The sequence below is a fragment of the Tupaia chinensis genome, unplaced genomic scaffold, assembly GCF_000334495.1.
Source record: "Tupaia chinensis unplaced genomic scaffold, TupChi_1.0 Scaffold000532_1, whole genome shotgun sequence".
Taxonomy (NCBI): domain Eukaryota; kingdom Metazoa; phylum Chordata; class Mammalia; order Scandentia; family Tupaiidae; genus Tupaia; species Tupaia belangeri.
Genome location: NW_006160045.1, coordinates 9,875,114 through 9,890,878, shown reverse-complemented (window position 1 = coordinate 9,890,878; position 15,765 = coordinate 9,875,114). Strand labels below are relative to the sequence as shown.

The 15,765-nt window shown below is 41.8% G+C and overlaps 1 protein-coding gene and 1 long non-coding RNA gene across 5 annotated transcripts in view; one reads left to right on the top strand and one right to left on the bottom strand.

The window, feature by feature from the left end:
* NVL (nuclear VCP like) overlaps positions 1–15,765 on the bottom strand; it is a 133,538-nt gene that overhangs the window by 113,425 nt on the left and 4,348 nt on the right. Inside the window, exons 1-4 of one of the 4 annotated variants that reach the window (XR_003550843.1) lie at positions 10,918–11,482; positions 7,657–7,730; positions 3,959–4,011; positions 3,762–3,861 (exon numbers count right to left, since the gene is read on the bottom strand). Coding sequence is in view for 3 of the 4 variants with exons in the window: in XM_014591116.2 (XP_014446602.1) it covers positions 3,762–3,861; positions 3,959–4,011; positions 7,657–7,730; positions 10,918–10,974 (284 nt within the window). In the remaining variant the exon portion in view is untranslated. Of the gene's footprint in view, positions 1–3,761; positions 3,862–3,958; positions 4,012–7,656; positions 7,731–10,917; positions 11,483–15,765 lie in introns of those variants that run through there. The other 3 variants (XM_014591116.2, XM_006157272.3, XM_027775238.1) reach the window with 3 other exon arrangements.
* The window catches only part of LOC106735811 (uncharacterized), a 6,338-nt gene continuing 1,682 nt past the window's right edge, over positions 11,110–15,765 (top strand). Inside the window, exon 1 of the long non-coding RNA XR_001371029.2 lies at positions 11,110–11,143. This is a non-coding gene — a long non-coding RNA (uncharacterized LOC106735811). The remainder of the gene's footprint in view (positions 11,144–15,765) is intronic.

Here is a 15,765-nt window from a genome sequence, read left to right as displayed (position 1 = left end):
CATATAGAAAAAACAAAAAAAAAAAAAAAAAAAAAAAAAACACTGTCCATACAAATATTTGGACATAAATGTCAAAGTAGCTTCACGCATTAATAGTCAAAAACTAGAAATAACCCAACTGTCCATACATACTCACCATTAAACACACACACAGCAACACTGATACATCTTGAGATCACCATGCCAAAAGAAAAAACAAATTTAAAAGCATATACAGGATGGGCCAACAGGTGGCATGGAACAGTCAACTACATGGGAGTCCAGCGACATAGCCATTACGCCAACTGCTAGTCCCAAAATAAAATAATTCTTAAAAAAAGAAACAAAAAAGCACATACAGGGACCAGCTTAGCAAAGTGGTTAAGGGCTGCGCATTGAGAGATGGATCTCACATGGCAACCATAGTCTGAGTCCTGGCCCTAGTACGATAAACAACACAAATGCGACAGGCATGTGCGTGCGCATGTGCGCGTTCAAGATCATGAAGGAGGGCCAGCAGGTGGCATGGTGGTGAAGGCACTGGACTCCCATATGGCTGACCGTGGTTCAAGTCCCAGACCTAGAGGCCTGCTTTCTCACTTTCTTTCTCTCTCTCTCTTTCTTTGGTCAAACTAAAAAATAACAATAATGCAATAATGGGGCCAGCAGGTCACAAGTCATTGAGGCACTGGACTCCCCAATGGCTGACCACGGTTCAAGTCCTCGATCTGGAAGCTTGATTTCTCACTTTCCCTCTCCCTCTCTCCATGTCTCTCTCCAGTCAAATGAAATTTAAAAAATAATAATAATAAATATTTTTTTTAAATAATAAAAAATAAATAAAAAAACTCTGATGGGGTGGAGAGATGGAGAAAGAACTGTTGTGTAACCATGCCCCTTTGTGGGGTGCTCCCATTCTCTCTTTTGCGTGCATACAGCGCAAGTAGCTGTGCCCTCTGGAAATGAAAAAACAATAAAATACTGAACGACTCTGTATAAAATTCTAGAAAATGCAATCTAACATATAATGACAGAAAGCAAATCAATGGCTCCTTAGAAATGAGGGTGGAGTGAGAAATGAATTAGGAAGGGGCACAAGAAAACTTTTGGGAATGATGAAAATGTTCAACATCTCGCTTATGATGATGATTTAATGAGTAAAATGTACACTCTAAAATTGTACAGCTTCTGTATGTCGATTATACCTCCATAAAGTATATAGAAAATAAGTTACGTAAATAATGTGTTAAACAATAAATAAACAAGCCAGGTGCAGTGGTAGGCACCTGTTTCTTTCTTACTTTTCCTCCCTTCTGTCTCTCTCTGGTCAAATTTAAAAAATAATAATGATGGGGACCAGCAGGTGGCACAGAGGTTAAGGGCGCTGGACTCCCATATGGCTGATTGCAGTATGAGTCTTGAACCTGGCAGCTTGTTTTCTCACTTTCCCTCTCTCTCACTGTCCCTCTCTGGTCAAATTAAAATATAAATAAAGTTAAATAAAATAATTCTTTAAAAAAATAATAATGACGATGAATAAAATTAAATAATTATTTTCTTTAAAAGAAAGCTAGGACCAGCAGAAGACACAATGGTTACATTGCTGGACTCCCATGTAGTCGACTGTGATTCAAGTCCCAGAATTTGGCAATTGAAACTCATGCCAGGTACGTGTGCATAAAGCCCAAAATCCCGACAGGAGAATGGAGGAGAAGGGATTGCATCCTTCCTGGGGGGGTGATTTCTCACTTTCTGTCTCCCTATCTCTCTGGTGAGTGCACGCGCCCTAAAGCAAAAATCCCTCAAAAAAAAAGCCTTCAGGACCAGCAGCTTTAAAACTCAAGCCAAGTGCATATGCATGCATGTCCAAAATCATGAGAAGATAATGGAGAAGGGATTGCAGTGTGGCCATCCCATCTCTGTGGGGTAATTTCTCGCCTTCTGTCTCTCTCTCTCTGTGTCTCTCCTCCGAGTGCACATTCCCTATAGCAAAAATCTTGGTACCCCCTCTCCCCCCCAAAAAAGCCTTCAAGGGCTAGCAGATGTCATGGAGGTTAAGGAGACTGGATCCTACATTACTGACTGAGCCATTCAAATCCCAGCCCACCAGCTTTAAAATCATGCCTGGTCCGTGTGTATGTGCCCAAAGTCCCAAGAGGAGAATGGAAGAGAAGAGACTGCGGTATAGCCATCTCCCCTGGGAGATAATTTCTCACTTTTTCTCTCATCTTTCTCTGGCAAGCCCATATGTCTTACAGGAAACAACAACAAAAAAGCCTTCAATCGCCTTTCCTTTTTTAAAAGAGATTTTTGCTACATAGCGCATGGACTTGCCCGAGAGAGAGCGAGCGAGCGCGAGAGCGCAAGCAAGAAATCACCTGCAGGGGTGGCCATGCCATAATACTTTCTCCTCCATTCTCCTCTTGAGATTTTGGGCACACATGCACATGCGCCCAGCGCTGAGTTTCAAGTTGTAGGGTCTGGGACTCTATCTGCAGTAGGTCACATGGGAGTCTAGTGCTTTAACCACTAGTCACCTGCTGGCCCCAGTATTTTGATTTTAAAAACTCCCAGAGGGCATGTGTGCATATCAGAGAGAGACAGAAAGATAGGAGGAAGAAAACACCCTCTAACGGGCCATGATCATGCTACAATCCCTTCTCTTCCATTTCCCAGCCAGTTGGGATTCTGGGCAAGTACGAAGAGGCACTCAGTGTTTTTCAAACCACTGGAACTGGAATTTGAGCAGTGGCTGGCCATGTGAGATGTCATTCCCTTAACCATTAGACTACAGGATTGACCCCAGGATACCATTTGTTTAATTTATTTATTTTAAACAAATTATTTATTTATTTAATGTGTCGTTTTTTATTTTTGAATTAGACCAGAGAGAGGCAAAGAGAGAAAGGAAAAGTGAGAAAGCAAGCAGTCAGGTCCAGGACTTAAACCACAGTCAGCCATGTGGGAGTCTAGCACCACTTCACCTGCTGGCTCCAGGATAGCATTTCTTAAAACAATAAAATTAACTGGCACCATTTCATATATTTAGTCATACACAGGACAGAGAAAAACAAAGATAACCAAATAGGTTGGTTGATAATGCAAACAAATAAACAGTTTCAATGTCCTATGACTTGATTAAGGATTACAATAAATATATTACTAGGGGGCAAAGAAACCGAAATCTAAGAAGGTCTATCAATGGAGTTAACATTTTAATTCATTGACTTTTTTTTTTTTTTTTTTTGAGATTTTCCCTATTTCTGTCTCTCCCATGGTACACATGCCCTATAGCAAAAATCGCTCAAAAAAAAGACAGAGAGACAGAAAGTGAGAAATCACCCCCAGGGGGATGTGCATACCATAATCCCTCCTCCTTCATTCTCTTGTTAGGACCTTGGGCACACACACACGCCCGGTGTGAGCCTTAAGCTGCAGGGTCTGGGACTTGAACTGCAGTCACCTACATGTGAGTCCAGCAACATAACCATTACACCATCTGCTGGACCCTAATTAACTGACTTAAATACCAAGTAGGAGTTTGTGAAAGGGAAAGGAATATTCTAGCTTTAGAAAAGCACTCATACAAAAGTTAAGTTCAAGAATTTGACCTCTGTGGGGACTAGTGAGTTGAGAAATACGGCTGCAGTAAAGGTCTGGAAAGTTGAGTACTATGGAGGACCTGGCTGGCAAGGAAGAACCACAGGAAGTTTTATAAGCAGGATTGCTAACATGATTAGGTTCACAATTCAGGGTTAAAAATTCCATTTTGTAATACGTACTCATTATCCTCTTCACCTTGCCTTGCCCTTTTGGCCAGATGCTCATCTTCTAGTTCTGTTAGATTCTTAAATTCTTTCTCACTACTAATTATGTTGAATACTAAAACAAAACAAAACAAAATACCAAAATACCATGAGCTAAAGTAGTTTTTTCTATAATTTTATCAATATTTCAGCTCTAACACTGAAAGACTCACCTTTTTCCACCTGTATCCTAAATGCATTTCTTTTTCTTCGACCATAGTCTATACTGAAAAAAATAACAAGAAGTTTACTATAATGGTTTCCACCAATATTTTTCCATTAAGTGCAACTTAAATGGATCACACACATTTGTATGCATATTTAATTATGTCATTGTGTTCACACTGGCCATAAACCTATCTTCAACTTCTGACTTTATATTTTCACTACTGTGATTTTACTGAATTTTATTCCTTTTATTCTTTGTATGTTTTTACTTTGAAATTTCAAATCTACTAAAAAACCTGAAAGAAATAAAATAATGAACACCATATATTCTTTTTATACTTTCAATGATTAAACATTTTGCCACCATTATTTTACCTCTCTCTATGTTCAAAGATCTTTTTTTTTTTTTTTTTTTTTGACAGAATCATGTGAAGGGCCAGCCAGTGGAGTGGTGGTTAAGGTGGCTGGATCTCACATGGCCGACCACATGGTTTGAGTCCCAGCCTGAAAAACACCCTGGGTGCATGTGCATGGGTGACCAAAATCCCAAAAGCAGAGATGGAGGAGAGGGGACTAAAAAGTGACCAGTCTCCATGAAAGGATGCTTCTCTCTTCCTCCCAAGTGAATGCACATGTCCTCTAACAAATGGAAGGGAGGAAGGAAAAGAAAGGAAGAAAGAAGTTATGGACACATCATCTCAAAATTCTCAGTATGTTGAGAATAGCTGTTGAACTGGAGATTCTAAAGAATAGGACCAATGGTACCATCCATTTGCAAACATGTGATATCCTTCAAGAAAAGGGAAGGATGACCCCAAAGGTTTGGAAGTTAGCAGGACTACCACTCCCACCACGGCGTAGGGGGCACAGTTCCAGGGGTTAGGCTACTTCCTTCTAGATTCCAGAGGATAGGATTACCACCTACTGCTCACAGGACAAAGAATCAAGCCAAGGAGAATTATCTGGACTATTCTCAAGGCTTAATATCTAATGGAATTTGCCTTGATAGGTTTTAGACATGCTAGGAACCAAGGAGCCTCTTCTTCTTTCCAACTGCTCTGCTTTGGAATGAGAATGTCTTATTCTAAGCTTTCCCAGCACTACACCCTGAAAGCAGATAACTCATCTGGTTTCAAATGTTCATAGATGGGGGCCAGCAGGTGGTGTGATAGTTAGGGTGCTGGACTCCCGCATGGCCAATTGCGGTTTGAATCCTGGACCTGGCAGCTTGCTTTCTCACTTTCTCTCTCACTGGTGAGTGCATGTGCCCTATGGTAAATTTAAAAATAATAATAATAATAATAAATTAATAATTCTTTAAAAACAAACAAAAAAGAAACAAAGGTTCATAGATGGAGAAAAATTTTACCTCAGGATGAATTATACTTTGAGTCTACCTGGCTTAGATAATATTTACAGGAGATTTTGTACTTAAGAGTTGATGCTGGGGCCAGCAAGTGGTGTGGTGGTTAAGGTGCTAGAATTCCCACATGGCTGACCATGGTTTGAGTCCTGGACCTGGCAGCTTGCTCTCTCTCTCTCTCTCTCTCTCTCTCGGTCTTTCTCTGGCAAAACTCATGATAATAATAATAAATAAAGTTAAATAAAATAATTAAAAAAAAAAAGAGTTGATGCTGAGGGGCTAGCAGGTGGTATGGTGGTTAAGGTGCTGGACTCCCATGTGGCCAACTCCAGTTCAAGTCCTGGACCTGATGACTTGCTTTTGTGCTTTCTCTCTATCTCTCCGTCTGTGTCTCTCCCTCGTGACCATGTGTGCCCTATAGCAAATTAAATAATAAATAAATAAAATTAAATAAATAATTCTTATAAAATAAGAAACACCCTGCATGTATTATTTAATTTATTCTTTAAAACATTTTCCCCACTTTCCATATGAATGGAGATATTAGTATTTAGTTAGGTGAAAGCATGCACTATTTTTTGAATTAAAAAATATATATATTCATTTACCAGAGGGTTTATGTGCTTGTCAGAGAGAGAACATACCCTCCCCAATGGGGAATGGTCAAGCCCAATCATTTTACTCCATTTTTCCATCTTATCAGGATTTGGAGCATGTGCATGCTCACCCCTAAAAAAAAAAAAAAGGAGTTATGCTGATGGGTTTTTGGAGTATCAGAATGAAATGAGTATATCTGCCTGCAAGGACATATATTTGGGGGAGCTAAAAGATAGAGTGCAATGAATGGTCTGAACTGTCTCTCCCAAATTCATATGGCAAAGTCCTAACCTCCAGCATCTCAGAATGTTTTTGTATTTGGATAAAGCTATAAGAATTGCTTTAGGGCACAAGCGCTCACCAGAGAGACAGAGAGAGAGAGGGAGAGAGATAGAGTGGGAAATCACCCTCCGGGGGGATAGCCACAACACAATCTCTTCTCCTCTGTTCTCCTCTCGGGATTTTGGGCACACACGCACACACACACCCAGCATGTTTCAAACCGCCAGGTCCAGGACTCAAACCATGGTCGACCACATGGGAGTCTAGTCCCTTAGCCATTAGGCCACCCACTGGCTCTCATATAGATGGGTTCTAATATACTATGGTATCCTTATAAGAAGAGGTTGGGGGGCTGACAGGTGGCATGGTGGTTAAGGGTGCTGGATTCCCACATGGCCGACCATGGTTCGAGTCCTGGACCTGGTAGGCTTGCTTTCTCTCTCTCGCTGTCCCTCTCCAGTCAAATTTAAATAAATAAATAAAGTAATAAAGTTGAATAAAATAATTCTTTAAAAAAAAAAAAGAAGAAGTTAGGACAAGCATGTATAAAGAAAAGACCACGAGAAGACAAAAAGAAGACAGCCATCTACAAGCTAAGAAGACAGACCTTGGAAAAAACCAGTCCTACTGATACCTTGATTTTGGACTTCTAGCCTCCCAGAACTTGAGACAGTAAGTTTCTGTTATTTAAGCCACTATTCTGTGTACACTGTTATGGCAGTGCTAGCAAACTAATAAAAAGACTACGAAGGAAAAGAAAATAAAGATATTGAAACATACAAAGCACAGATAATTAATGAAGCAAGATAGCAGAAGAGCTGGGTTTAGAGGCACAAGAATTTAATCTTCAGTAGGAAGACTGAATGAATAATACATTTACAAATAAAGAATAGGAAGATTATGCCTGATAGTTTTAATTTTTTAGTGAGGCATGAAAGGAAATAATATACTATCGTCTAAATCTCCTGATTAGTCTGTGAGATATTAAAAGGTAAGTAGTAACTATTTCTCCTAATAAAAAGGACAGCTCATTTCTTATGTGTTTGGTAAACACTTGTGTAACTGAATTGATTTCCAAGTTTATGGACTGGTAAACTAATGCCAATAGCTATTGATATCTATTGGAAATTTAAGCAGGATGGAAATCTTAAATGGCAAACTATAAATGTAATTTTTTTTAAGGTCTTAGCCATAGGACATGTACACTCACTGGAGAGAGGCAGGGACAGAAAGAGGGAACATAAAACATCCCCCAGGGTGATGTCCATGTGCATTCCCTTCTCCTCCATTCTGCTCTTGGGATTCAACCTTACACACCTAGTGTGATTTTCAAACTGCTGGGGCTCGGACTCAAATCGTGGTCGACCATTGGGAATCTAGTGCCATTATCACCATGCCACCCACTGGTCTATGGTAATTTTTTAAAGTAAGAGCAAGGGTCTGGAGACTATGTATTTTTACCTGTACATTCTTTGCAAATCAGATGCTAAGGCTCCAATGTCCACATATTTGCCACATCTGTTACTTGTGAGGTACTAAAACAGAAAATGTAACAAACAGAAAACACTCAATATTTCAAACTCAGTGATTTTAATCAATAAACAAGGTATTATAAACATTATAGTTCAATGTAAACTTTACATTAATAAAACCTACTAGAAACATAAATAAACATTACCAAATAATTGTCAAGTTTGGAATAGAGAATTAATTAACATTATTAATCACAGTGATAAAACAGTAATAACCACAGTAACTAGAATTATAAGGTAGTGGGTGAGAGGTTACTATATCCTACATTCCCAAACACTCCAGAACACTCAGTAAACTCACAGGGCACTATGGGATTTTTTTAAAAAACAATTATTTAATTTTATTTATTACTATTATTGGAGAGTTAGAAAGTCACATGTATTTTTACATAGAAAAACATGGAAAAACATGTCATGGCTGTCCCAATGACTGAATATTATTATGATGATTTTAATTTGCTATAGAGCACATGCCCTCACCAGAGAGAGTAAGAGGAAAAATGAGAAAGCAGACCACCAGGTCTGGGACCTGAACTGCATGTGGGAGTCCAGTGACTCAACCACCAAGCTACCTGCTGGCTCCACCACGGGATATTTTAAATTTAGGAACACAGGAATATTCTATATCTGTCAGTCACTGCAGGAACTGTTAGGGTAAGGCAATTTAGTTTCAACACTGAATAATCTTCTGATGATGTATCTCTGTAAAACTGGATTCAGAGGTTGCTGTGATAAAAGGCAAGTACCATGCAAAAACTATGTGGGACATGACATGAGAATGGCAGTTGTCAATATGATTCCAAGAACTGTGAAGTTGTGCAGTACCCACCAGGCACACAATCCTGGAAGGGACTATAACATGTCTATTCTCCATGAGAGCTGGGGTTAACCATCTCCCTTCTCCCTGTTTCTCTCTGGTGAGCATGCTTGCCTTTTCAAAAAAAAAAAAGGAAATTAGGACAAAAAAGTAAGCAGAGATAAGAATATGTAAGGCTTCTTAGATCTGGTTTTACTGCAGAAATCTTGAGAGTCCACTGAAAGATTTTGAGCAGGACTCTATCAAGTTATATTTTTCTTTTAAAAGGATCTCTCTGGCTACTCTCTGGAGTACAGTCTTTAGGTAAAAAATAGAACCAAAGAGTTCAGTTTGTAGGTTATTACAACAGTCTAACAAAAATATTATTGTAGGGTCCAGCAGGTGGTATGGTAGTTAGGGTGTTGGACTCCCACATGGCTGACTATGGTTAGTCTCAGACCTGGTGGTTTCCTTTCTCACTTCCCTCTCCATCTTTCTCTGCCTCTCTCTGGTCAACTAAAAATTAATTAAATAATTCTTTTAAAAAAAGTGGTAGTTTGGGGGGGGCAGCAGGTGGTGTGGTGATTAAGGTGCTGGACTCCTTGTGGGTGTGAAACAAATGGTGAGTATTTGAATTGGTCCCTCTTATTACAGTATTGAAATTAAGTCTACTTAATTTATCAAGTCATGTTCATGTCCTGATTTTATATACTTGTATCTATCAATAAACACTGTGATACTTGGGAAAAAAAAAAAGGTGGACTCCTTCATGACTAACCACAGTTTGAGTCCTGAACATGGTGGCTTGCTTTCTCACCTTCTCTTTGCTCTCTTGCTCGCTCTCTCTCTCTCTCACACACACACTCTATCCCTCTCTGGTCAAATTAAAATAAATAAATAAATAAACAGACAAATAAAGTTAAATAAAATAACTCCTTAAATTAGATAAATTTTTAAAAACAAAAAACGATGGGGGCCGGCAGGCAGCATAGTGGTTAAGATGCTAGACTCTCCACATGGCCAACTGCAGTTCGAGTTCCGGACCTGGTGGCTTGAAACTCATTCCAGGAGTGTGTGTGTGTGTATACCCAAAATCTGGAGAGGAGAATGGAGAAGGGACTGAGGTGTAGCCATGCCTCCCCAACCCCACCCTGGGGTGATTTCTGACTTTCTCTTTGTCTCTGTGGCCAAGATTCCATACACTCTATAGCAAAAAAACACTTCATAAAAAAAAGTGATGGTGGCTTGGACTAGGATAGTTAAAGGCAGAGCCGGTAAGAAACACTTGAGTTTGGAATATATTTTGAAGGTAAAGCCAATTAGACTGTTGATAGATTGGATGCAGAAGAGAAAGAAAGAAATCACAATGATCAGGTTTTTGGTTTCAATAATTGGATGGATGGTAGTATTGTTTACTAAGATACACAACACTAACTAAAGACAAGTTTAAAGGGAAAAAGTGAAAAGTTCAGTTTGGACAAGTGAAGATGAAGACAGCTGACATTCAAGGAAGATACTGACTAGCCACGTGGCTTTATCAGACCAAATTTCAAGAAAAAATATGGATTGGAGCTAAAAATGTAGGACTACGGATATACAGATAGTATGAAGGCATTAGACTGAGAAATATGGACAGATAACAGTGGAATGCGATAGTAACAAGAAGGAAGTAGAGGTTAAGAGGACAGAGTCTTGGGCACTTCCGACAGTTAAGAGTTTAACGGAAAAAACGAACCCAAGAGGGATACTGTATAGTAGCCCCTTAGGTAAAATAAAAACAAAGGGGATCGCTCATAAACTCCAATATGATGAAAAGTCTCTCCCTCCAGTTCAAGAATGCTTGCTGACTATTTCATTCATTCCAAGGCATTTCTCACATACTGCTTTGTACGGATAGACATGAAAACAAGAAAACTGAGGGTAACATTTCTATTGTAGTATTGGACCCACGCTATTTTACTATAAGTTCCCTGAGGACGGAAATTAATATAGTCTTTATCTCTCTCTCTCTCTCTCTCTCACATACACACACACACACACACACACACACACACACACACACACACCCGCCCCAGAGGGCATTTGGAGTACGTTTCTGTCCTATCTTCACAAGACAAGAAGGTGCAAAGTCCACTCTCCAGAATCGACCAGACCCGGTCAGGCCTACCCAACCGCCGGATCCACCGACCCGAGCTCCTTCGAGACCCCGCCCGGTGCTGCGGAGGGAAGGCCCTGCACCACTGAAGGAGCGGAGCTGTCAACAGACACACGCCCGAAACCGGACGCGGGCAGGAGCCTAGTCGAGCTAGACTTGGAGCCGCCCAAACATGGGGTAGCGGCGCCCTGGCACGGTGATCGGAAACCACTGCGAGGCTGGTGGTGTAGAATACACACCTGGATGACTCGCTGCTTGAGCTTATTATCCACATACGCCGCAGGTCTGGGCTTCATCGCTTCTGCTTCTCAGGATAGAGCCTCCGCGGCCAGCTACACGTGAGCCGGGGACCTCCTACGGGCTGCCCGCCGCGATCGCCAGGCCAATTGCACCCGAAAAGCTCCCCGCCCTGTCTAGTCTGCTCTGTTCTCCTCAAGACAGAAATACTAAACGGAAGAGGACTAAGTAAGTACTGAGGAGAAGAAGAAAATTAGAAAATTTAAGGGTGTTTACAGGAAGCTTATTTTACAGGCATGTCCAACAGCCCCTGACTGACTAGGACCCCCCTCCCCCCAGAACACGCTCATCTTTATTGGTTCCCAGCTGGGTGAACTCTGGCCCGAAGCGGCAGCGGGAGGTTCCTGCACCTGCATGCAATCTGCAGAATCATTCCTGCACCCGCGTGCAGTCTGCAGAATCTGTGTAAACGTGGTTTCGCTTGTCACAATCTGGGCACACCCCGTTCGGATGCAAAGTTAGTTTATCATAGTCTATAGATGCTGGGAATGATTAAATCTGTATAAAACACACCGACTCCGTTTTTACTTCTCTGCTTACATTTTTTTTTTTTTTTTTTGGAGAGATTTTCACTGTAGGGCGCGTGCGCTCGCCAGACAGGCAGAGAGAGACATAGAGACAGAAAGCGAGAAATCACCCCCCGGGGGGATAGTCACGCTGCAATCCCTTCTCCTCCATTCTCCTCTCGGGATCTTGGGCACGCACGCACACGTGCCGGCGTGAGTTTTAAGCCACCGGGTCCGGGACACGAACCGCGGTCGACTACGTGGGAATCCAGCGACATAGCCATTACGCTAACTGCTAGTTCCCCTTACATTTTTGAGACCTAACGAAGGGGCTTGGTGTAAAAAGGGAGGACTGGTTTACTCTGAAAACTAAGTCATTTGTTACTTCCAGAACTAGTTTTGATCTTAGCCTGTTATCAGCAGATAATTTGCTGAGCTCCATGGCAAGACTTCTTAGCGTTGAAACTGCCCAGAATTTTATGAAACATAACCTGTCTGCCTCAGGAGGTTTATTGTGAGATTATGGAGACACAAAGGGACAATTGTCATTCATTATTCATTAAAAAAAAAAGTTACAGGCTTTAGTTTTTGTTTGTTTTAATTGTGTCTCTTGTGTTTTTCTTTCCCATCTTATTTGGCTTATGACAACATGAAGTACAGTCTAAGTAGTTTATTGAGCAGAAAAGAGGGAAGATTTCTTCCTCCCTCCAGCTCCTGTCAATCACCATTCCATTTTCTGTATGTGTGATTTTGAATGTAGTATCTGACTTTTTGTAACTGGCCTTATTTCACTTAGCATAATGCCCTCAGAATTTATCCATGTTGTAGCTTCTGTCAGAATCTTCTTCCTTTTATTATTATTAAGATTTTTGCTACAGGCACATGCATTCCCAAGAGAGAGAGAAAAAGAGGAAAAGTGAGAAATCGCCCCAGGGGGATTTTACAGGCATGTAAATCATCATTTACAATTCATTATTTTTTAAATTTAATTAAAGAGAGGGAAAGTGAGGAAGTAAGCCACCAGGTCTGAGACTCAAACTGTGGTTGGCCATGTGGGAGTCCAACAACATAACTGCTATGCCATCTGCTGGCCCCCAAGATTGTCTGTGTTTTCTATTCCATCTAAGGGGAATATATTTGAAACGAGGTTTGTTTCTAATAAAAACAAACTGAACTGGGGCCAGGCAGTGGTATAGCTGTAAGACACATATTTTGTGAGGCAATCCCATAGTGAAAGATTCCTGGTTTAAGTCCACAGACCTCCCTGAGTACAGTAGTGATTTTTTTTTTCTTTTCTTTTTTTGGAGAGGTTTTTTGCTATAGGGCGCGTGCCATCACCAGAAAGAGAGAGAGGCAGAGAGACAGAAAGCAAGAAATCACCCCCCAGAGGACTAAGTAAGTACTGAGGAGAAGAAGAAAATTAGAAAATTTAAGGGTGTTTACAGGAAGCTTATTTTACAGGCATGTCCAACAGCCCCTGACTGACTAGGACCCCCCCTCCCCCCAGAACACGCTCATCTTTATTGGTTCCCAGCTGGGTGAACTCTGGCCCGAAGCGGCAGCGGGAGGTTCCTGCACCTGCATGCAATCTGCAGAATCATTCCTGCACCCGCGTGCAGTCTGCAGAATCTGTGTAAACGTGGTTTCGCTTGTCACAATCTGGGCACACCCCGTTCGGATGCAAAGTTAGTTTATCATAGTCTATAGATGCTGGGAATGATTAAATCTGTATAAAACACACCGACTCCGTTTTTACTTCTCTGCTTACATTTTTTTTTTTTTTGGAGAGATTTTCACTGTAGGGCGCGTGCGCTCGCCAGACAGGCAGAGAGAGACATAGAGACAGAAAGCGAGAAATCACCCCCCGGGGGGATGGTCACGCTGCAATCCCTTCTCCTCCATTCTCCTCTCGGGATCTTGGGCACGCACGCACACGTGCCGGCGTGAGTTTTAAGCCACCGGGTCCGGGACACGAACCGCGGTCGACTACGTGGGAATCCAGCGACATAGCCATTACGCTAACTGCTAGTTCCCCTTACATTTTTGAGACCTAACGAAGGGGCTTGGTGTAAAAAGGGAGGACTGGTTTACTCTGAAAACTAAGTCATTTGTTACTTCCAGAACTAGTTTTGATCTTAGCCTGTTATCAGCAGATAATTTGCTGAGCTCCATGGCAAGACTTCTTAGCGTTGAAACTGCCCAGAATTTTATGAAACATAACCTGTCTGCCTCAGGAGGTTTATTGTGAGATTATGGAGACACAAAGGGACAATTGTCATTCATTATTCATTAAAAAAAAAAGTTACAGGCTTTAGTTTTTGTTTGTTTTAATTGTGTCTCTTGTGTTTTTCTTTCCCATCTTATTTGGCTTATGACAACATGAAGTACAGTCTAAGTAGTTTATTGAGCAGAAAAGAGGGAAGATTTCTTCCTCCCTCCAGCTCCTGTCAATCACCATTCCATTTTCTGTATGTGTGATTTTGAATGTAGTATCTGACTTTTTGTAACTGGCCTTATTTCACTTAGCATAATGCCCTCAGAATTTATCCATGTTGTAGCTTCTGTCAGAATCTTCTTCCTTTTATTATTATTAAGATTTTTGCTACAGGCACATGCATTCCCAAGAGAGAGAGAAAAAGAGGAAAAGTGAGAAATCGCCCCAGGGGGATTTTACAGGCATGTAAATCATCATTTACAATTCATTATTTTTTAAATTTAATTAAAGAGAGGGAAAGTGAGGAAGTAAGCCACCAGGTCTGAGACTCAAACTGTGGTTGGCCATGTGGGAGTCCAACAACATAACTGCTATGCCATCTGCTGGCCCCCAAGATTGTCTGTGTTTTCTATTCCATCTAAGGGGAATATATTTGAAACGAGGTTTGTTTCTAATAAAAACAAACTGAACTGGGGCCAGGCAGTGGTATAGCTGTAAGACACATATTTTGTGAGGCAATCCCATAGTGAAAGATTCCTGGTTTAAGTCCACAGACCTCCCTGAGTACAGTAGTGATTTTTTTTTTCTTTTCTTTTTTTGGAGAGGTTTTTTGCTATAGGGCGCGTGCCATCACCAGAAAGAGAGAGAGAGGCAGAGAGACAGAAAGCAAGAAATCACCCCCCAGAGGGGATGGCCACGCTGCAATCCTTTCTCCTCCATTCTTCTCTTGGGATCTTGGGCATGCACGCACATGCACCCAGTGTGAGTTTAAGCCACCGGGTCTGGGACTCGAACTGCGGTCAACTACATGGGAGTCCAGCGACATAACCATTACGCTAACTTCCGGTCCCAGTAGGGATGTGTTTGACCACGGTCTGAGGTTAGCTGAATGTGGAGGGAAGATTACAGTGCCAAACTCCTGTTGGGGGTGCTCTCTCTCTGTCTCTCTCATGGTTGAAATAAATAATCCTAAAAAAAATCTGGACTTGGGAACCAGCAGTTAGCGTAATGGCTATGTCGCTGGACTCCCACGTAGTCGACCGCGGTTCATGTCCCGGACCCGGTGGCTTAAAACTCACGCCGGGCGCGTGTGCGTGCGTGCCCAAGATCCCGAGAGGAGAATGGAGGAGAAGGGATTGCGGCGTGACCATCCCCCCTGGGGGGTGATTTCTCGCTTTCTGTCTCTATGTCTCTCTCTGTCTGGCGAGCGCACGCGCCCTACAGTGAAAATCTCTCAAAAAAAAAAAAAAAAATCTGGACTGGGCCAACAGCTGACAAGGTGGTTAAGGTGCTGAATCCCACATAGCAGACTCTGCAGTTTGAGTCCAGGACTCTGTGGCTTCAAAAATATGCCGGCCACTTGTGCATGTGTGCCCAAAATCATGAGAGGAGAATGAAGGAGGATTGTGGCATGACTGCAAGTGATTTCTCACTTTCCCTTTCTCTGTCTCTGGTGAAAAACGTGTGGACCCTATGACAAAAATAATCTAAAATAAATCCGAGCTTATTTCAATAAAATCTCTCCTGAATGTGGGTTATTTATTCAGCAACCATTTATTTTTGCTTTTGTTTTTGTTTTTAGGTTTTTGTCATAGGGTGCAGAGACAGAAAGAAGGAAAGCGTGAAATCCCCCCCTGGAGGGATGGGCATGCCACAATCCCTCTCAAGATTTTGGGCATTGGGGGAACCAGCAGTTAGCGTAATGGCTATATCACTGGACTCCCATGTAGTCGACCACGGTTCACGTCCCGGACCCGGTGGCTTAAAACTCACACCGGGTGCGTGTGCATGCGTGCCCAAGATCCCGAGAGGAGAATGGAGGAGAAGGGATTGCGGCATGACCATCCCCT